The sequence below is a fragment of the Ischnura elegans genome, chromosome 2, assembly GCF_921293095.1.
Source record: "Ischnura elegans chromosome 2, ioIscEleg1.1, whole genome shotgun sequence".
NCBI classification, from domain to species: domain Eukaryota; kingdom Metazoa; phylum Arthropoda; class Insecta; order Odonata; family Coenagrionidae; genus Ischnura; species Ischnura elegans.
In genome coordinates, this window is record NC_060247.1 from 47,565,455 (window position 1) to 47,589,110 (window position 23,656).

Here is a 23,656-nt window from a genome sequence, read left to right on the forward strand (position 1 = left end):
ATCCATCCATCCATATTTTTATCATGGATTCATCTTAATTTAGCTAGGGGTTGGAACATAGGTTTCTGAACAAACGCGCATTATCATATTTATTAATGGCCTAAGGTTGCACATTTTGCCGCCCATATCTTAGTGATTATTATCTGCACAGCGAAAAAACCCCTCATTTTATTTTGCAACCCTGCAAATGGCATTATACACCAGAGTGTTTTGGACGTCATCGCCACATACCCAAAAATACTCTTCCTGCAGACAACAATAACCACTTAGAACAGAAAAGAACAGAGAAAAATACAATTTCTTTCGTCATGAACATTTCGAGCACCTCAACTAGGGATATACCGGGGAATGAAGCGAAATTCATTTCGAGGAATATATTCTAAGCGCATGACATGTCATCTCGTGCCTATGCGTACGTGTTGAAAATTTGGCAACGAGTTCAAATTTGGTCGATGTGATCAAGGTTCGATGCGCTCGCTCTGGAGGAGGACCATCTGTGGAATGGCTAACATTGTCTTCCTGCTCGTCTGGTTTTGAGTCTGATGTTGAGTCATAATTCTCTTTTGGCCGTTTCCGAGTTTTCCTTCACTACTATGACAACTTGAAGGAATTAGAATAGTCGTTTTATAATAACTATCTAAGCTCCCTCTCTAAATAATAATAACTATCAATACAAATGGCATTGAAATTTTCTTCCATTTTTGACTGGGGTTCTTCGAGATGCAGGCGTGGAGAAGAATGTAGAAGGTGAAGTGAACGTAGATAAAGAAGAACAGTGAAGTTTTAGAAAAATTTGGCGATTAAAGGAATCTTCGGAAAGAGATAGGGAGAAGATATATAGTTTGGATAAAGTGAGTAATGAATGGGTAAGGGGTGTTAAAAACTGTGTTAAATTGAAGAATTTTTAGCAAGTAGGGTTGGGGAAGGAACAGAAGAAGATTTATTGATATAATGAAAGGGAGGAGTCCTAATGGTGAATTCAAGAGGAAATTTCAAGTTCAGAAGCTGAGAGAACGAGGAAATCCGTAAAATGCTCAATTTAAAACTAACTTAATCGGAATTAATAAAATAAAAATTAATTTTCTGAATCAACGAATGGTATAGGTGTGGAAAAGGAAACATCAATGTATTTATCTAATTGTTTATAATCATAAATAATATTTTGACTTCCTTCATTTACCATAATTCTACAAATCAGAAAAAATGCACGAAGAAATATTGTGAACTGAGTAAAGCCGTTTGCATAGCACCAAAAAAATCTCCCTTGGTGTTTTACATAAACCAGAAAGAACACCAAGAGACGAAATTGTAATAAGAAAAATAATCACCCAAAACGCTGAAGTAAAAAAGTTTTTTTCCCCTGCATCGGTAATTTCATAATTTTGTTTTAACTCGCTACACAGTATCAGTAGATTTCTGGTCGTCAAAACTTAATGGAATTTCTTTTATTTGGAAATGATCCTCAATTTTTTGTTTTCAATATTTGAAAAAATTATATGCTTTCAACTCACTTTCAAGCACGGAATTCTTGAAATGTCTCCCGCTTTATGATGCAATATCTTCCATTTAGCCATGCAAACACAAATAAACACATTTAGGAATAAAACTCTGTGACTATGGCTTCACTAGGAGAGACCGAAAAATTTTTATGGTACATCCAGTGAGAATATAAATGAAAAAATACAAAGCAAATTTCAACATTTGATGGGAATTTTTTGTTTTTGGTACCAAGTTTATTCGTAGGCACTGCATTTTTTCTTAAATTTTCCGTTTGTTTTTTCGTCTACCACAAAGTGGTGCAGGGTAGGGATGTGATATTGAGGAGAGGAGTCTTCTAGATGAGATACGGAGGTGATACAAGGTTTGGATGGTTCCAGTAATGAACCGTGAGAAGAGGCTTAACACCGGGAGAGTTAGAGAGAAGAATGTTGGGTAAGCGAGGGAAAGGAAGGATGGGAATAAGATTTATGAGCAGTTTATAGACTGACAGGGAGCAGACGGGAAACATTAATTGAAGGGAGAGGTCCAATTTGGGTGGGGAGACGGGCCGGGGCAATAACCTACGAAAACTTGATTTCATTAATTATATACTACTATCAATCAATAATTTGCACGAAAAAAGGTAAAACTTTGGCATTTATTTGCAGCGCTACAAATCAAACTCTTATAAATGATAAACTTATTATTTCGTCGTTTTGTAGGATCCAAGGAGGCCCAAGAACTAGGCGGTTAAGCGTTATATCTGTTGCCGTTCCGCGCACATTTTATTCGACGGCGTCAGCGGTATCTCGTTCAGTGAGACTCACGCCATTAACCATAGTGGAATTAGTCTTTTTTAGTCGAAAATCAACTCCCATGCGTTAAATGTGTGGTTTATACGCTTTATTGGTTCATTTATGTAATACTGCTTAGTATTTCCTCGCGAAAAGTGGATATGGATAACTGGTGGCGCCACGAGTGGCGATTTTGAAATTTGATTTAAATACGCGCGGTGCGGGACAACAATTCTAGCGGTGGACTTGTAAACCCTCTTGTACGAAAAACACGAAATGTTCGATCCTGCCCCGACAGAAGGGCTTTTACCGTATTTATACGTCGGGGTCCTTGCCTTGAGCAAACATTGTCGCTTTCACATCGAGTTTCTTTATTTTTTGCAACCTGAATAATCTTCCTTTCCTTCCTTTTTCCTTCCCCTCAAATTCTCATGATGCGGTGACTTGGTTTCATTTCTTTGACAGGAAAACTGTTAGGTCAAGTAAACACCGTATCATACATTCGATTATTACTGTACACGAAGGGACAATTACCTTTACCTGGATTATCTACATTCGTAGTACAAAGTTATCATATATAAGCTCAGAAGAAGGAAAGAATTTCCAACTGGCGTTATTTATAAATAATTCTTTAATAAATCTTATATGGAGAGGTCAGAAAAATTGTTTTAGGCTTCAGATAGTTATCAAAATAAGTTCTTGTAGCACTATTTTCAATAAAATATTATGCTAATTCAATTTAATTGAAAAAATATCGTTCGCAACATGTGAGTCAAAGTCACCCCAAAATTCAGTGGAATTACACCTTCGTATAAATTTCAGATTATTTTAATTTTTTTGCTGTAAAGAACCGAAGCTGCTCTTGCTTGCTGCTGCTAGTTAAAAATCTGAAATAAAAAGCTCTACAATAGAATGTACTGCTCAATTAAAAACTGCAACTCTTTGATAGGTCTCGTTCCGATACTGTTTTGAATAATGGCGATGACAAATGACTTCATAAAGTTTTTATGTGTTTCCTCCCGCCGGGCAAAATGAATAGACGCCCTAAAAGTTATTTTGAAAATCACGGTTACAAGGATTGGTTTACCCCGAGAAACAAAATTATTTGCAAATTACAGCCTTTCACGAATGACGTGTGAGCAGCAGTTGAAATAGGAATTATGACATTTAATCTATAAGACAAGTCGAAGCAGGAAACTCAATTTCACGGCATAAAACGTGCCATGAATATTTTTTTTTCCGAAGCAGCTACGGCGAGCAAACATCAAATAATTTGCAGGATTTGATACAAAATTTTCAAATGCTTTCGAGAGAGGAAATTAGCATAATCCGGGATGCAGAAGTGACTTCCAAAATCAGAAAGTATAACGCGATCTGTTTATTTGTTCACCACACATTTACGGATATTCCGCCTCCATAAAAAAGTGATTGTACACAAAAGCGTGACTCACACGGGATTAGATCGGTAGTTGCAAATATTCACGCCTTTCACCCTACGTATACAGTATACACTCATAACTCTCGCTCGATTGCAAGAGAAATTGTAAAAAAAAAACATCTTTTTGCGTCTCAGAATGAGGGGTGTATTATAATAGAAAATTTTCTTCCTTACCATACTGCTATTATTTTAAAGGACATCATATCAAAATATATTATATCCTTACGAATAATAATAAGTAAACATAAGTTATAAGCTTCATTAATTTCGTGAAAATATGACTATCATGCTTCTGAGTATCAGCAATATCAACATGAATATGGCTGATTTGAGTCATCTACATGTCGCCCGTTGGAATATGACAGTTATTCTAATCGCGAACTCAATTTATAAATGGCACTTATTAACACAAAGGTAAATTAAGTGAGTCAAAAATTTATTATGAAGCATGGATATTATGAAAATAATTGTTACTAACAAGTTCCTCCATAAATCCTCAGGATATGGTGCGCGAGATACTGACCGACTGGAACTTCCGGGGACAGCACGTAATTAATATATAATTAACAGATGAATAAATAATCGCAACCTAAATAAATCGATTGCAAAAAGTAAAAAAACGTAATGTTACGACAATTTACCAGTATTTACATCTGGAAACATATTCGGCAAGAAATAATGGTGGCAAGTAACCTAGAACAACAAAATCGGTAAGTGAAACTCAATTTCTCTGAGAAGCAGATCTCAGCACTCAGCAGAGAAGCAGCAGGGGCAGTGAATCTTGTCCTAAATATTTTGCGAACCATTAACCTATTTGTACATCACACCATAGCTGATTCGATGGGTAAAAAACATTTACCTAGAAATATTAGTAGGTCGAATGATATTCAAGGAGACAGGAGCATGAATGCTTGTTCCAGAAATGGTAACTTAGTCATCGTAAGATGTCATTTAATCACAAAATAAAAGGTATTACCTATTTTTAGATAGGATAAGAAACGTTTTATCGTACGCCCATTTACATTTTAGTTCCCCGATGTATTCATGACCATCCAAAAAAAATCTAACTTATTTGAGTGGACTCAAATGTAATTGCGAAAAAAAAAACTGGGTATTACGGCAACCACTTGCAGCAAAATTCTATACTTAACATGTTATATCCAAACTCTGAGTATGTCGTAATAAAAATAAATACCACTTAATTTTTGATATTTCAACGCTATTTATACTTGAGGTTGCTGTTAAAATACAATGCTGTAAACTTAATTTTATTCCCATTGTGTTAATGTTTTCATAACTCTTAAGCCATTGTTCTCAAAAACCTAATCAAAGAACGTAAATAATTAATATAATCAAACCTGGGATGGTGTACGTTTAAGTAAAGGGAGGAATAATAAGTCAAAAAATGTTATTGGTCCGCCTTATGAAAGAAAAGTTGCACTAAAAGCACCTAGTTTCACCTAGTTTGTTTTTATACTATCAACATTACATTTGTTTCTTTTTGCCATTACGGAGATATTACACAATCTCTGTGAAATAATAAGCCATATCAAAAACGTAACAAAGGGAATTACCTAATCATTCGCACTCCAACAGTTTCCAACATCATTCCTTTCGAACCTGACCAATGGCCGGAAAGCAGCAGGATTCCATTGAAGGCATAAATGGAAATTTTTAAGCTTCCCGACGTTCATTGACTCCCAGCTCGATGGATTGTGAACCATTCTGTCAAACAAATCCATGCGATTATTCAGCCGTTGTATGCATGAGAAAATGACCCCTTTGGTCAATTTCAGATGCAAGGAAATAACCCTCCCCAAATAGGCTAGTTGATGACCCATGTCGGGCCTCAAGGCTGAAAGACGACCTTGACATTGATTCATTTGCGAGTGATATCACGGAAATGGAGAAGTTTATACAACACCACTATGACGCTGTGATACTAAAATTTGCCTCAAATTCAGTATAAAAAATAGGGGGAAACAAAATTCAGCCATCTATCCCATATAAATCTCGCTATAGGATGGATTTTCAGCGTTATTTTTTATGACGATATATCATGGAATGATTTAATACGACCATCTCAGTAAAACAAGTGAGTAACTAAGCTAGCCATTTGAGAAAAAGTAGGTGACTACAGGGCACCAAATATCCGCGATTTATTTAAATCCGTGTTTTAAACAGGTGGTGAACTTGCAGAAAATCTTACGCACGTGCACTACATAAATCTAGGGCAAATACAAAATGAACACTAAATTTTATAAAACTGTTGCAGTGATGAAAGAATTGATAGAGAGAACTTTATCAACAAATTTCTAATAATTGAAGATAAAATAGAAGCTTATAGAGAAAGCAAGCCTCAACGAGCTTTTTCGAAAGGCAAATTGGCTTGGTAGATGAAACACGACGTGAAACACAGTAGATAAGAAATTACTATTTGAAAAAAAATAGTTTAATATCAGAAAGACGGAGGAACTTCTTTGAAACATACGAGAATTGTTCTACTTAGCTCGAATAAAGCCGATACTAGTGTACATGTGCACCGGTCTATTTCCTGAAAGCGACCGTTTCCTGAAAAACATGCGAGTCCTCAAGTAATATAAAAGATAGTACTAGGAGGCTCACTCACCTCTCGCAATTAAGTTTCGGAGAAAATAAAAATGAATGCGGCAACCTTTTTCTGACCTCTCGGGACCAAAGTGACACTTGGCCACTGCGTTCGCTCCCAAGGAAAAGTGTTTATAATTTTTCGTAGACGAAGTGGTTATCTTTAGCTGGGTGTTCGTTCAGCTACGAATCTGATGCAGCTCTCTACCTGATTTAAACGCTCACCGCTGGAGATAAATTAGCACTTATAATTCTTAAAAAATATATATGATCCTTTAATGATTCTTAGTATATGAAAATTACGGTTTTTTCTCCATGAATGATTATCTCGGGTGATTTGTTTCATACTCGATAACGCTATGACCTTTTTCTTATAAAAATATCTTTCTAAAGACAACATATTATCGGGCCTAAGCTAGAATGTAACTAGTCATTTAACACTAGAAATACCGGACTTGACACCCCCCCTAGAACTACCGAATGGAGTCATTTTGACTCCTACCTTATAATTGTTTATTTTTGCAGTTTATGTCGGTTTTTATTGATACATTGTATTAGTTTATCATTTTTGTTGATTTTTACAATATTTCAGACGTCGTTTTAACAAAAAAATATAATTTAAAAAAATGCGAAATTCGACAGTGTTGCTTTGAAATTCTGTTTTCTTACATATTATGTTGTTTTAACAGAATGTTAATAGAGGAATTAGATAAAACAGCAAATGTAGACTTTTCAACACATTTTATGATATTGTTTGAATGATCAAAAATATTACTTAGCTACATGGAAGTTGGGAAGATAATTAAATAAAGCAAAAACAAATGCTGTTGATACGCCACGCATTTGTCTAAGGTGCTTTAGAGTTCAAGCATTGTCGTTCATTTTCATTGCCCACACAAGGACTTTTGGCTGGTCATACAATTCCCAACTGATCGATTATTTTTGCACTTTGGTTTTGCCTGGAAATACTTATTTTGCAGAAACCCGTCAGAAGAATCTGCGGCATTGGACACGCAACGCTTTTATCTACATCTAACATGAGGAGCGAACTCTGTAACGAGCTTTTTCTAAAACGGCTTGGGCGGAATGATTTAGGTAGTCTCATTGCAAACTATCTATGAATATCTGCTAAGTCGGGAGTATTTTCCAACAAGTGGGTAGGCTGTCACTGAGTAGACGTTCTGGTGGTATATTTGTGATTTCATCTCCTTTGGTTCTTCTGTTCTCTTTTATTTACATTTCCCACAATGCTAGTACTCTGGATTTTTTGCTGTTCAGCGAGTTTGACTGAGGTAAAGTAATTATATACAGTAACATTTCGCCCTTTTTCAGAAAGGGTTGCAATAGCTTCAGTACTGCTAAACGGCAATCTGCATGAAGTGAATTACCTTTTCCAACATAAGGGAAGGCGTTTGCAAGATATTTGCTATCCTTGTCAACAGGTAGCCAATATTCATGGGCGTATTTGTCCAGATTATAAGGAATGTACAGAGTGAAATATACCTAATTATACTGGGAAAAAGTTGTTCATCAACTATAATGTACGGACCAGATTTGTAACAAGCAATGTAATTCTCTATGAAACTATCGCACACTATTGAAAAGAGGGCAAACTTGACAGTTTTGAGCCGCTGGAATCGATTAGATTTCTCATAAAATCTTAGACATTGCAAAATGTTAACAAACCTAGTCGTTCGTTGTAGAAAATGGTATTCCCCAGTCGTTTGACCAAATACTCTCAATAGAGTTATCATTTGTACCTGATATTCCACAGGCATAAAATATGGCTATACATGCAACTAGCTCCACATCGTAAAGAGTAAAATCTTCGTAATTTTGCCTGCGTGGTTCCACAATTGTACATCGCTTTATGTGAGTCAGTATAAACGAATCGATAAATAATCGTAGATAATACCTTTTTTTGTAACTACCTATGAAAGGGGAAGTAAATGTAAATTACTGCTTATATTTTGCACGCGTTTCGTCTGAATCTTCAGACTCGCTAGAAACGTTTTGAGGAATAAAATCCTCGACTTCGTCACAGCCGAAATGATCTTTTGTTTCGCGTTCCGATTCACCTTCGGGTATAGAATGCAACATAGATAGGACTTCTTCACGCCTTCGACTACTTCTTCTAGCCATACTGCCAGTCAGGAAGAATAAAATCCTTGCTTCATAGGAGTTTTGCAGTCCACTAGAGAGTTCACTGGATTCACCAATGCAAAGGACAGCGCACGGTTTTCCTGTGCGGCACCCGGCAGCCAGCGCTGTCAGAACGTGCTAGGACAGTAACTTTATTTCATTCTACTGGTTAATTTTCCTGGTTCATCAGTGTATCTATTTTTCTGGGGAATCAGTATATCAAAGGTACTTTTTCATATTTGAAAATCAACTTCCACGCAGTCAAGGCTGAAATAATAGTGCTGCAGCGCAATACACAGTATTAGCGGGCGGCGGCAAAGGTGGGCGGCGAGAAGGAAAGGGTAAGGGAGAAGGGGCACAAACGACAGATTCTGAACACATGAATTTGAAAATGCTACGAATTACATATTCACCACTTTATCGCAAGGTAAAATAATATCAGGACATTCACATAGTTTGTAGATCCAAACACAGACCCGTAAAATAAGAAATGCTTTCAAAGTCTCGCAAATATGGGCCAAAAGGAAAATAATTGTATATTCAATCCATTGATTGATTTCAATTAATTATTATTAACATAAGAAGAGATAAACACTTGAATAAATATTACTATTTGGTGAAAAGACAAGCAAAATACATTAGGGAGTCAAAATGACTCCCTTTGGTAGTCAAAGGTAAATTTTGAAAAACGTGGTCTATTTTATTTTCTAGAATGATTTTAATCGCAAAGCCTTATTTTGTGTCAAAAATGAATAAAAGTCACGGAATTTCAGGCCGGATTTCGGAAAATTTTAGACAGGGCAGAGAAATAAAAATGGCGAGGAGTCAAAATGACTCCATCGGTAGATCTAGTGTTAAGCACCTGTAATAATAATTAAGTATCTGAACCCGGCGAAAAAAAAACCGACGCTTGTGTGTACGTAAATAATGGAGATAATTTATGGCAAACGACTTTCTTCTCTTTCTTCATCAGCACTTACATTTATTTAGATAAAAAATTCTGTACCTATCAAAGCATATATAAGATTTGCATAAATAAATGAAAGCAACTACAAGGTTTTATAATATTTAGCATTATCATTGCTACATCAAGCAATTACGTTTTAAAAAGTTCTTATCGAGAAATCTTGTCGTCATTTTTGTTTTATTTAAGTATGGAAAAATACAGCAACTTTTATAATTCACATAACGTTTTGAAATGGAAATATTTACATCAATATTTTACCGTAAATTTCATTAAATCTCAGGTTAAACGTTATCAATAATTTGTGAGTGCAAAAAAATTATTTAATTAAAATATTTATACAGGCAAGTAGGCTACTTTGGCGTAAGTGAAAGACTCACTGCAGCGCTCATATACTGTCTTTACACACAAATCCACGGAAAAATCGCACTTCTCTCCTACTGATAAAAGCATAGCTTAAAGAAGTAAAAGCCAAAATAACCTGCGTAGCTCGGAATTCTAAGGAATACACAGAGAAATCTGAACACAGGAAAATATGAATAAATAGAGGCATCCGCAGAAGAGCCCACAAGCGTCAACTGGAAATCAATTATTTTCAATGTGTATGTGTTTTAAGATATTATTTTTAATTTCATTATTATTATCCAGTATCATGCACCAGTATACCACCGTACTATATCAAAAATAGAATATGCATATCGGTGTTAGTGACTCAATTGTTTAGATTTTTGTTCCAGCAATCTCTTTTACAGAACTTACGATGCCTACAAGGGCAAAGTGTCATCTCTAGAAGATCAATGGACGTTACTTTACCCAATTACCGCCATTAAATTGTATTTTTGAAGGCCAGGTACGGATTAGATTTAAATAGGAGTCGAAAATGTTTCCTGCGTGACGCCGTGCAATAAATTAGACTCACTTTGTAAATCAGGAAAAGACTTTTAAATATTTTTTCGGAGAACCTGACTAGGACAATTCTTTAAGCAATGTAAAAATAGATCAAGCTCATGCTTTCTTCCAACAAATCACTAAAGCACTGCCTAATATATTCTCCTGTTATATTTGTAAATTATTTAATCGGCAACTCCATAAAAGCTATGTTAAATTAGAACTATAGTATAAATTTACGTCAAATTTGGTAATTTACGAAGTCTTTAAATGCCTTCATTTTCTAAATTAGACTTTAATGCCCATGTGCTATATATGTATGTATTAATAGAGTATTTATTCAAATACAAAGCGCTCATTCATCGAACAATCAGAATAGAGAGAATTTATGATGTTTTAAATAGTTCATGACCGTCCGCCTTCAAAAGAATCAGTGAATTAGTTTGCAGCTATTATAGGGACGTTAATGCTCTAGCTAATAAATTTATCATTGAAAACAAAAATTTCATTAAGAATAATATGACATACTGAAAAGAATTATTCGAAGAATAATCGCTTGGAGTTTACAGAGGAAATAATTTACCCATTCATAAAATATAATCTTGGAGGCGCTTAAATAAATATGTGGACAAAATAGGAACTAAGGTAGGGTTCATAATCCTATTAACTTTACTCGAATGTTTCGATAAAATAATATGCTAGAATGCAAGCAGCTCGAAACAATTATTTCGTATTGTCCGTAATTTAGAAAAATGCATAAACCTTGTACAAAGACTATTATGCCCTTAATTTATAAAATAATTTATTCAAACAACTAACATGTTTTTCAAGCGTTGATTTTTATTCGCGGAATTTTGATCCCAAGTACATTCATCCTCGATTAATTTTGTTTACACTCAACGGTTACTCTAGTGAACTTTGTCAGAATCTTGCAAATGCGATCCAATTAAACATTGGAAAATATCGGGAGCAAACTTAATGAAATTTATCTGCTGGAATAGCTAAAATAAATAAAATTCTTATTTATTATTTATTGGAACATATATCTCCTCACCAGAAAAAAAAACTAGAATTTACATACCAATGTGACGCCGCGTTCACATAACATCCTGGATTTGTAACCATAAAAAGCAAATACGTGACCTAGATACATAGATTTCGAACGAAAAAATAACAATTGGCCCAAAAACGCTGACATAGCAGTGCTCCAAATTTACATATAACCCCACGACTGTTTAAATGCAAACTGAAAAGTGCCTTATCATCCTTTAACCTCTTCTCTGATATACTTTGAAACTACACAAAAATCTATTCGATCTTTCCTCCGCTATCCCGTAATCTGAATCCTCTTTTGAAGTTGGAAACATGTGCATGATAAGAGGCTCAAATATAAAGGAATTTGGATCGAGAAAATGCGGAAAAGGTACGTAAAATATTTAAAAGAGGTTAAAACACATAAATATTAGTTTAAATTAATCAAACAAAACGGAATTTTACAGACGTATGAAACTGATTCCATTGGCTATAATTTCCATAAAATCACAGTAACGAGGTAGAGAAAATCCATGTGGAAAATGCAAATACTATGGCATAAATTCTATTTTATTTTAAATTTATTTCACTTCATTTTGAAAAAAGACAATTTGGTAATTGCCAAAGGGCATATTTTGGAGGACATCGAAAACATTTACCCAGGGAAAACAAATTTTAATATACGATAATATAATACACGGTAAAAGTATAAATGAACTTAAATATTTCTATAAATTTTCTTCAAAATTTAGAAAAATATGCATAGCACAACTGAAGAAAATAAGTTTTCAAATATTTTCACAAGAAAAAATAAAAACGCACTAAAAAGAAGCACACAATTACTTTCTTAGACTTGTGCCATGAGATTTTATCAAAGATTTCATGGCATAAAAGTCTCAACTTTAAAGGGAGACGATCCTCACAAAAACGACTTGCTTTCGTAGACAAATGTAGCAACATTATTTCATTTACTTTATTCGATTTAGTCGTGAATGGTTAGGGGCAGATCGTCATGATTCTTATGAACTATGGACGAAATGACGTCACGAGCACTCACTGAGAACAATTTTCCCAAGCAGGTAAATACCTACTTTGCTCTTAATTTTTAATTTCGATAAAAAATCTCTGAGACTCCAAGAACCTTTCCCTAGTGGCCAAATTATGGCATAGGCGCTCCAAAAAATAGGTATTTGAACATCCAAAAGGTGAACGAGCAAACCGCCTCATTTAATCAATGGCTTATCCTGAAATACCACCGCACGACAGCAGTCCTGCTTCTCCAAACTTCAGCTTTTAATTGTACGGTGGTAGGCCAGGCACAACCAAGCGGGGACGAAGACCAATGCATGTATACGTAGATTTTTTGAATGAATTTTCTATTTTTTTATTTTAACGTTGGAAATTTAAGACACTGTGATATTATAAAGCTATTATTAATGTCAAACCCGTTCTTGGTGCAAGTTTGTGCCGTGCTAGACCGATTATTGACTGATGCTCAAATCTCGTAAAAAGCCCATATAAAGCATTAATATGTCCTATTCTAGTGGCGCGCTAGTTATAACTCGGTTCAGGGAAGTGCACTGCATAAACGTACCACTGCACCTACACATCGGGGTTTAATCTCTCGAGTTAAGCACCTCCTTTTATATGACAATTTTTCTTTTTTATGAGGCGCAAGATATAGCAGATGAATCAAAATAAATATAGCGAAGCGAAGAAAGAGATTAAACGGATGGTTTGCCTACTCGTGAGCATAATACATATAAATTCTGAGGTGTTTCATGAGCATATGAGCACAAACACTGAAAGATTGACTTTGTGATTTGTTAATCACCATCATGAATGCAACACGAACTGAAATTCGTATAAGCTCAAAGGCGCATATAAGTTGGGATCATGGAATCATCGGAATAAGAACTTCCTCATCTTTGAATTTTCCTTGAGTATCGTCGCGTGAATCACATTCATTATCAGTTTTTTTAATCACTAAACACGTTCCGTTGGATAGTTTTGGTTCGTTTAGTTGGTGACTTCGTCTTCGTTTCTTACACAGCTAAAAGATTTGAATTCATGCAGAGTACCAACTATTTGATCCTGATATACCTAGTTTGAGTCATCCATATCTTCGTTCTAGGCCGTGGAAATTGCTCGCTCAATCAACCATTTGTGATTTTTGTGGTGATCAATCATATTCGGGAATAACTTGTTGATGAAATCACCTTCCGATGAAACTAATTTGCAAACATTCCGAGGAAGTGAAATCAAACTGCTCGATTCGTCGAAAGGAACACGGACATTACCGATTGTCAACAACTGCTTGGAGATTTGTTTACAAACACGGTAGTGGAGTGTCAACTCGAGACGGGCTTACAATTAGCTCGAATTAAATTTTTTAAATACAATTTCAATATTTGAACATATATTTAACAGTAAAAATTTTAGTTTTACGATTTTCAGTCATGGAATTGGTAAAAACAAAACAAAAATTTAATTTGTATTTTTGACGAAGTTATCATTTGTTGTAGTGTTACCAACTCCTAAAAACAAATTCGTAAGAAAAATATTAATTTTTTGTGAACTTCTCCTATTTTTTAATGTTTTGTTTGTTATCCGGGGACGAATCTAAATAACCTAATATCATTAAAATCAGTGCAGCCGCTCTCAAGTTATGAGTGTTCTAACTAACGCGATTTTCGACTCCCTTTAATATGTATAGATTTAAGAGATTTCAAGATTTATTAATAAAAATATAATGCATAAATATATCTATGTAACAAAACTAATAAAATATTATTATAATAAAATAAAATTATAAAGGGCTAGGGGAAAAAGTACGTGATGTCGAGTTTGATTTGATTTATAAGAGGTGGGGTTTTAAATAGTCATGAAATTGTTGGTCACATTAAAGTTAAATTAAAATGAATATTCATCAGATTTCTAGATAAAAGCGTTTCCAATTTGGTCTCTGCCTTGCTCCATGCCAACTTCCATGTTCAAAAGATTTTTCTTAATCAACATTTCTCAGAATTTTCACGAAATTTAGGACTTTAATGGCTAAAAATGTTTTATTGCAGTTATATATTTATAAACAACTTATTTCATTAAGTAAAGAAGGAAATAGAGTCCTTGTTTAGTTAGTCAAATACTTCTATAGAGGGTGAAGAATTACTAATATCAATGTCCTGAGTGGTAAAAACAATTTCCAGGTGGAATATGAACTTGCTACTCCGTCAGACGAAAACTTGACCTTTCCACTGCCGACGCCGGAAAGATGGAAATTGTAGTGGGAAGTAATAATCCTAAAAGGCATTAAAGTGCCAACTCATTTCGGTTGATTATTAATTGATACCAAGGGATTTAGTGATAGCTGGAGATTATGATTTAGGAATTACATTTCTGCAATAGATAAATTCACTATGTGAGTTTAGTAGTTATTACCTATGTCCTCGTGCACAGAAATTCCATATAGAGCTGTCTCCACAATATTACTGTGTTGTGTAACTGAAATGGAATCCATTTTTGTTGTAATGCTATGATATTATGATTGGTACAAAACCGTTTATTTATATTTTCTTCGTACGTTCATCGAACGCAAGTACTTAAAATGGTTTATCCTGAATGCTTATACGTCCAATTCTTTTTTCAGGTAGTGTTCATGGGCCTAGCCATAAACTGAGAAACTGATATCATACTTTGAATGTAATCAATAATTGCCCCCCGGTTGTGTGGTGGTTTTGACGTTATGTCACATATGTTTCAATGTTTTGCTTTCCTTCACCGGTAAAATTAAAAGTGAACACAACGGATATGGCCATACATTTAAGATTTGCAGGGCAGTTATGAAAGAAATGACACTTTGTCAACAAATATTTTACTTCTTTCTGTACAATATTCCATGAATACTTTTGACAATTTTGATTAATTTTGGCTGTCTTTCGACACAACTTTCATAATTGGACTTGTGATTGAGATGCGTAAATGTTTCTGATGTTTGCAGAATGACAGCGTAGTACTTCTACTACTTACTCATTATTTCAATATTGATTATTGGCTGAAGAATACCACCTCATCATTTCTACTATGCAATACTATTATCCAGTTATCAAAAGGAAATTTAACGATTGAGACGTTTGTTGATCTCTGTAATAATATATGACGATGAGAAAGCTCATGGAAGCGCATGAAAACCCATGGAAGCAAAAAACATGCTAGAACCTAGATATCCACATGAGACACATTATTTCATTTTTTCTGTTGTGTTTATGAGGTTATCGGTTATTTTATTTTAATTAACATCTATAAATTATTTATTAGGCATTTTTAGACATAACATGGGAAATTCAAATTAATTCACAATTTAATTTGCAATACGGCGGAATATTCAAATAGTTTTGAAATATTAATCTATAAAAATATATTTCGTTATAACTACGTGATAAAGCATATATATTGACTCATTTAGCTTAAACTCCGTTCAAAATTATATCCAAAAAAAACGATAAAGCCTATATTCTCGACGTAGCTTCCAAAAATATATCATCGCTTCGCTTCTATCATCAAAAATAAATAGCATTGTCGCTTAAAGAAAAGTTTGAAAAATATATGTATACATAGAAAGAAAATTCGTATTATAGGACTGCAAAGGCACCAATAATCTCGAAATAATTTCTTCTGATTTCAAAAAATAGAAAATTTCATTTTCTCGATTAGTGACGGTTTTTAATGCAATCGCGCTAACGTTTGGTTTTATCCGCCATATTTTGTACATTTTTTCTTGGTTCACCAAGATCGAATGAAGCACCAAAATAAAATAAAATACAGAATGAAATATGAAAGTTATATTCCTTATTTACATCTGTTTTCTTTTTTTCATAGCAATTTGTGATAAAAATAATTGTAACATTCGGATAATACCTAACTTACAGATATGGAAATGAAATTTTTTATAACTAGTTTAATCACCAGCTATGATTTTAGCAAGTGGTTTCTATCAAAAGTTTTGTAAATTTGAATTCCAAATGCAATTTTAAATAGATGCAACCGCATCATGCTACTTAAATTTATCAATACCAAATATTGAAGTTAAGACACATCAAACAATTTTTCTGTCGAAATACCGATTTCGGTATTGCGACAATCAATTTTTTTCACATATATCACATTGTTTGAAGTCCGTGAAAAGAAAACCCGAATATTGTGAATACAGAATACATGGATTAAACACTTACCTTCTTCATAGTCCAAATGATATTCATATAGGAGAAGCATATCACGGTAACGGGGACTACGAGACCCATGGCGAACAGGAAGATAATGTAGGTTGTGGCGCTCATCGTCTTCGATTCCCAGTTCACGGAGCAACTGAAACAATAATTCTCTTGTTGAATCGTTCCACAAGATATTAAGCACACCTGAAAATGAACACAGCAAGAATAAGGTCTTCTTGGTGGTAAGCAAAGCACAATTACAATATTACCTTCCATTTACAAGCTCGTGCATCCACAAAAGAAATACTGGTAAAGAATAAAACGATCTTGTTTAAGGAAGCAACTGTTAAAAACGCTCAACTTCACCGAGATTAGGTGTTACATAAAATTATTCGAAAATTTTTGTTAAATATCCTTGAAATCTTCTGGAATCCTATGTATTATATATCCCTAATACATTAAACATACCTCATATCTAATCGCCAAAGTCAAACACTGATATGCTGAAACTAATTCCACTTTATTTAGAACTGAACACAGACTAATTTAGGTGTATCTTTTGAGAAGCTACCAAAAAATGAGTGAAAATGTAAGGGCAGTTTTTCCTCGTGCTCCTAAGAGATATTTCATCACCTTATAAGTTTTTAATGGATTATTTTTTCGTCAGACTACTTATAAAAGCTTAACAATAGAATTTTACCATTACGATATTTTTTTAAATTCTGACTTAAAGAGTTTCAGCAGCAATGGATTTATTCATTGAATGCAATTATCAATTTATTAACAGCTACTAGAAATATCTAACTTGATTATTTAAGGATAAAACATATTTTTGGCAATAATATGATTAAAACTCAATTATTTTACAAAACTATTTCCGTCAATACATTATTAAATACTTTAGCTCAAAATATCATGGCCAAGATAATTTAATCTCGTTGATCCCAGTTATTTTAAGAATTACATTATACATTAAATACGACAAGCTTAAATATGTCTCACTCGGTTGAAACTATTGAATACAACTCAACCCTTTTTTCCAGCAATTTTGGACCCTGTAACGAGACACTTTTTCAGTGGCATCCATTATTATATTCCGATATCTCTTATAGTATTTTGACCTACTACACCTCCTTTGACAAAAGGGTCTTAAGGGATCTTAAGGCTCGATATTACTACATAATGTCCAATAATATTGATGATTGTATTATTCATAAATTCACGGTAATTCCGAAGTATTTAGCCTTTCTTTTACAACCCCTTGCTGGTCATTCGATCGATACCCTTTCCTTTAAACATACTTGCTGCACCGCAAAAAAAAACTTCTAGCCTTACTCTTTTCGCCAAAATTATTGGCCATATCTCACAGCCGTAATAAAGTACACTTATGAATTATACCGAAGGAAACTGTCTTTGTAACGTAACCCATTTTTTAACCCATATTTCCAGGTTATGATTGCATTTACCTCAACAGTGTCAAGCATTGGCCGCCTTAATAACTGCTTAAATGCTGTTTTTCTTTTTTTAGGTCTTTCCATAATGGATTACCAAATGTATAATGTATGGAAATACGCAGCGGATTAAAAAGCGCTCATAATTGCAATTGTTCTGCAAATTAACCCCTGTCTTTCAATGAACATAATTCGGAACCTGAATTGCTCTTGGCCCCAAATGATATGCATCACATCATTACTTTATTTAATCGCGATATTACTCAGCATTTAGTCGATTGTTTTTATGTTCGTGTTTTTTTCAATCCAGAACATTATGACATCAATGAAAAGTAATCACTTTGCCCATGCCTTTTTTCTTTCTTGGGTCGTTATTTCCAACGCAGCATGAAATTCCGTCACATTACCTTTATTACATTTTACCCTAATGTCCTACATTCCTGCATCTATTCTCCCTCCAATTAGCACAAGAACTTCTTCAGTGATGTGAAACTTCCTCAAGACTGCCTTTTAATTGCCTTTAATTATTTCTTCAGCGCATATATCCTCCCGTCCAAGTGCAGTCATTTCTCCTTTTCATATCCGTTATTACTTTCGGGCTTCTAAAACTTCTGTTATTAGTTATATTTCTTGGATGACACTTGAGGATAACATTATTTTAGTTTTGCAATAGTAGTTTACCTCTCAAGACGCAAAAAAAAGGGTAGGGATGTGAAGACGATCTAATTCGAAAAAAATGTATTTTTCACTGAATTGGTAAAGTAATCCATGAGATTCTATAAAAAATTAATACTATCAATAATGAAATGTGACAGCGTACAAACATTGTTTCGGTTTTGTAATAGTATTATACCTCTCAAGACGCAAAAAAAAGGATTAACATGTGAAAACGATCTAGTGCTGAAAAATGTATCTTTTGACTAAATTGATTAACTAATCCAATAGTTTATATTAAAAACATCACTATCAATAATGAAATGTGACAGCTGTTCACGTGTTAACTCGGTTACAGCTGTTTCATTGGACTCTTTGGACCCAACTTGAACGGAGGTAGGAATTCAAGCGTGGGAACGCAGCAATTACGGAAATGTTTTTCGTGGAGGATCGCGAGGAAATGGCAAATGCCCGTGGCCTATATTCCAGATCCTCCGGAGCTCCAATTTCGCGTTTGATGGAACTTAGCTCAGAGGCATCTTATTCGCAATTTTCATGCGCTGCGACGAAAACTTGGAGCCCGATAAATAACTAGATTTCCACTTTTCACCTTTCCATAATTAGAGTTTGCATTTACCGATACGACGAGAGGAAAACGTTACCTAATGGGACTATCACCAAATTGGACAACAAGGAGGCATTTGGAAACTTACTCAACGAAAAGAACCAGCGCAATATCCGGTTGGTTGATATCCATTCGTTCTCCACACACAACGGGATCAGAGAAAATCGGCTAAAAATGAACAGCTTGGATTTGAATGATTTAAAAGAGAGAAATTTAAAAGGCATCTATACCTGTTGTTCCCAAATCAATGAGGCGGGCATTATTTACATACTCCATTTTATTCAAATGAATATAAAAACTACTCATCATTAAGCACTCATGGAATAAAAAATTCTCGCTTGGAACTAGTATTTTTTCTCGCATATTTTCCCACGAAAAAATATCCTTTCAGCACTTTTGTGAAAACTTTTTCGGAAAGAAATTTAATTTGAACTATTAAAACCAGCATGTGACGGAGGTAAATCATTTATAATGATGGCAAAATGGCTCAAGATTAAGTAGATTATAGATAAAACGTAGCTTAAACTGAAAAAATGAAATACAGCTATATACTCCATCGGGTAGTGCAACAGGAAAGGTTGCTCATTATGGCCCACGTAAAGACCTACAAATCAGTTGATCTCCTATAGGTTGAGCACAGTGGTATATGTTGGGATAGCAGTGTTTACACGTATTTTTGTAAAATATTGTTCACCGATATTGGAGTAAAATTTTAAATAGCCGCACAACTAATTAACATAAAATGTTTTTTGGAGAAACGAGGTAATCATTCAAATTCCAGCACATATAAAACATTTAAATACGTATAAACGGAAACATTAGGGTAACAATTGTTCAAAAATGACATTTGTTATGCTTTATCCGCTTACCTGATGTTGGCCGATTCGTTGACGTAGTCGCCCCAACCGAAGAGCGGCGGCATGGTGAGTACGAGCGAGTACACCCAGATGGCGCCAATGAGCGCCAGCGCACCCTTTTGGCTGAGACGGCGAACGTGGAACGGCTTGCTGATCATGACGTAGCGCTCAAAGGACAGGACCATCAGGGTGGTGATGGATGCGATCCCTACGGATACCAATTGAAAAACCAGAATCACGACAAGCAATAAATACATATTCTGAAAAATTACTATACAGATCAGTGGAATACAAAGTAAAAAAAAACTATCATTGACGGATTCAATAAAAATAGTTTATATAAATTTTTAAAAGACACCAAAGTCGCAAAAATTCCTCGTATTCCTCCTCAATGCCCCAATGAAATGGACAGGAAATATATTTGGCGTCAGTGGCGGATCCAGGATAGGGATAAGGGGGGGCTAAGTAGGGGCTAACCTGCTAACCACCCAGCAGTATTGCGGGTCCAAACAAAATTACCATTATACCTAGTGTAAAATTGGATATTCAAGGGGGGGATATAGCCTCTTACCCCCCCCCCCCCCCCCCATATATCAGCCACTGTTTGGCGTTATTGGTGTATCATATAAAAAGGCAAACAAATTGATGTCTAACAGAAGGCGTCCGAAGAATTAGCTAGGAAATAAATTAGGATTGGAAATCTTAATCAAAGAGGGAATGAAAAATGCACACACTTTATTTTGCGATGCAAAAAAATAGGTGAAAAGAAACAGTCATTCAAGTGAGTAATATTTTATATAGATAATTCAAAGACATGGAGATATCGCAACTCAGTAATACCGTAAAAATCTGTCATTTAAAAAGTGAGAACAGTAAAATTAAATATGAGAGAAGAAAAATTGACACATTAGCAAAGGTTAATCATACTTTTTACGTACATAAATTTAAAAATATTTAAACCGGAATGCCTGCGAAAACTCAAAATAACCTTATCTGAACCAATTTTAATAGATAAAGTTTCAATCCCAGAGATATTTCTAAAATTACATAAATATATTAGCAAGAGTCCTTTACATATTTGATTTGCAAAATATCGTTATCATCCAGCATTTTAAACATGTGAATTGGTAGACCTTTCAAATACATTTAATGGCGTTCAACACGTCAAAATTCTTAGCAACTTCACGAAGGCATTGAATTAAGAGTGCGTATCACTTAGGTTTATTAACTTCCTGATTCGGATAGTAATCTGTATTAGGGGTTCATTTCTAGACTAAGTCACAGTTACATGTATAATAAGGCCTGTCTAGTAGCGACTGGAGCCGCGAGTAACACCATAGGAAAATGACGACATTGTATGGCTTACTTTTCTCCGCATAGTACAAAAATACAAATATATTTTCCATAACAATGAAATGGGAAGAGAAATATTAAAAGAAATGAAATATTTCAGGATCTACAGTGTATTTTTGAAAAACATTTATTCTAGTTGAACACAAATTTTATTAACTGTCTTCGACGTAGTTCAAATACTGTAGCCTTCCAGTAAGTAGGAAACAAGTTCACCTAGTCAAAATGAAAAATACTCAGAAATAAGATTAATTTAAATATCTGATAGCCGTATTAAATTAAATATTTATTTCGAATTCGTGAAGATTTCCATGCCAAAAAGTCGCATAAAATCAAAAAAGCTAAGTGGAAATAAGCAAAATACCGTAATACATCCAAGGGTGGAAGCTTGCCATACAGAAGGCATGCATAAACTAATTATCTACTGCTTTTGCACTATAAGAGCTATTTAGAAAGACTTCCTGTGCTCACCAAGGGTTGTTAAATGGATACGGATTCTTCCACATTCTCACATTCGGCAGAATATCACAAACGAATTATTTTATTAACTTCTTTAAAAATTCTCCACAGTCCATATAAAAAAGGACAATAATTGGAACCTCAGGATATCATATTTACACCAATATTCTTAAAGAATATGTATTCATAATAGGGTGGTTTCCTATCATTTTTTTATTGCCTACATCGAAAGATTATTACTCCTGCAGAATGAATTTCACGCTCTTAGATTTTCACTCGAAAATCTAAGAGCGTGAAATTCAAAAATCTAAGAGCGTGAAATTCATTCTATCTATTCATTCTACGATATCTATTTTTCGCGAATGAACGAAAAGTGAAAATTTTCAAGCGCGCGAAAATGCGACGGATAAGTATGAATGCTGGAAGTCCGTGTGACGTATTTCTGGGTCCAGCTGTCACCTTGTGAGGTGACCTTGGGGCAAGGCTTTGAGCGCTGATACGACGCAGGCTGCCAGCAGGTAGCAGAGTACCCTGCTAGCAGATAGCTCTTGGCTTAAATAAGGATTATTTTTACCCTATCAAACGAAGGAAACTTTCCGAACTTAGGTAATTTTAATGGGTAATTATTAAGAGATGTTTCCCTGAGTTCTGTGCCTCATGGATGCATTGATAATCTCAGAGAATGTAAAACTCCTATCTACTTGTATAGAAACTAGGTCCCTGTGACGTCACGTGGAGTGTAATCGCATGGGCGCCAATAATGTCTATTTCAAATGAGGTTAAACTTGAATTGCCATTCGTCTAACCTAGGATTTCTAAAACCAAATAATTTTAATATTATGAATATGCTAATGGTGGGTAAGGAATCGCAATCAATGCATTTCGTTTTCTTTGATGAAGGAAACTACCCCATTGTGAAATAATTCTCAGAGGCTACATTACCATTTTCGCAAATTAAAATTAGATATCTAATTCCCTACACAGTTGCGGAGCGTGACGTTGAAGCTTAGTCATCGCGTGCGTGGCGTAAGGCCCGTTTGCAATATCCGCTTTTCCCGTGAAATTTAACCTGCGTGAATTAAACTACTAAAACTGCTGAGGTCAATGTCAGTGCCCCCAAGATCGATGGTATCGGGAGGCCTAGAGTAGTCCGCGGCTCATTTCAGCGACTCCCATCTTTCTTGGATCCGGCATGCACGCGAGCTGGAAATTGAAAGAACACGCAAGACTCTAGCAGCAGTTACGGTCCATCCATCGTTCTTCTCGCACTCGTCAACGCTCTCACATTATATTTATCAAGATACATTGGAGATGAGACCCCCATCTTGCTCCCTTTTCAGTTTATTTTTCAAATCTCTGTAAGAATTAGTGGCCTAATGCATAGTTTCATAGATAATAAGCAAGTGCTCTCTTCGTTTATCAATTTTAAAGTATTTATTCGTTACATATTACTACTATGTTGAGTACGCTACGTCCTGGTGGCAGCATTAGATTCAAACAAATGAATGACAAGTCCACTCAAATAACAGAGTAAAGAAACGGAATGTACACCAATATTGTAAACAATACATTAACCTTAATTTCTAAGAACTAAATAAATGTAAATTGATCCAAATAACCAATCCCAAACTCTCCTATAAAATTTTAGTATTTCAGGGAAAGACCTTAAATTTAACTCTAAAATAGCGTTATTCGACCCTTCATGCTCC

The 23,656-nt window shown here is 34.7% G+C and overlaps 1 protein-coding gene across 1 annotated transcript in view; it reads right to left on the reverse strand.

Annotated features, from left to right (window-relative positions):
- The window catches only part of LOC124174222 (pineal opsin-like), a 381,380-nt gene that overhangs the window by 22,680 nt on the left and 335,044 nt on the right, over positions 1-23,656 (reverse strand). The window contains exons 3-4 of the mRNA XM_046553317.1: positions 20,151-20,346; positions 16,573-16,705 (exon numbers count right to left, since the gene is read on the reverse strand). Coding sequence (XP_046409273.1) covers positions 16,573-16,705; positions 20,151-20,346 — 329 coding nt within the window. The remainder of the gene's footprint in view (positions 1-16,572; positions 16,706-20,150; positions 20,347-23,656) is intronic.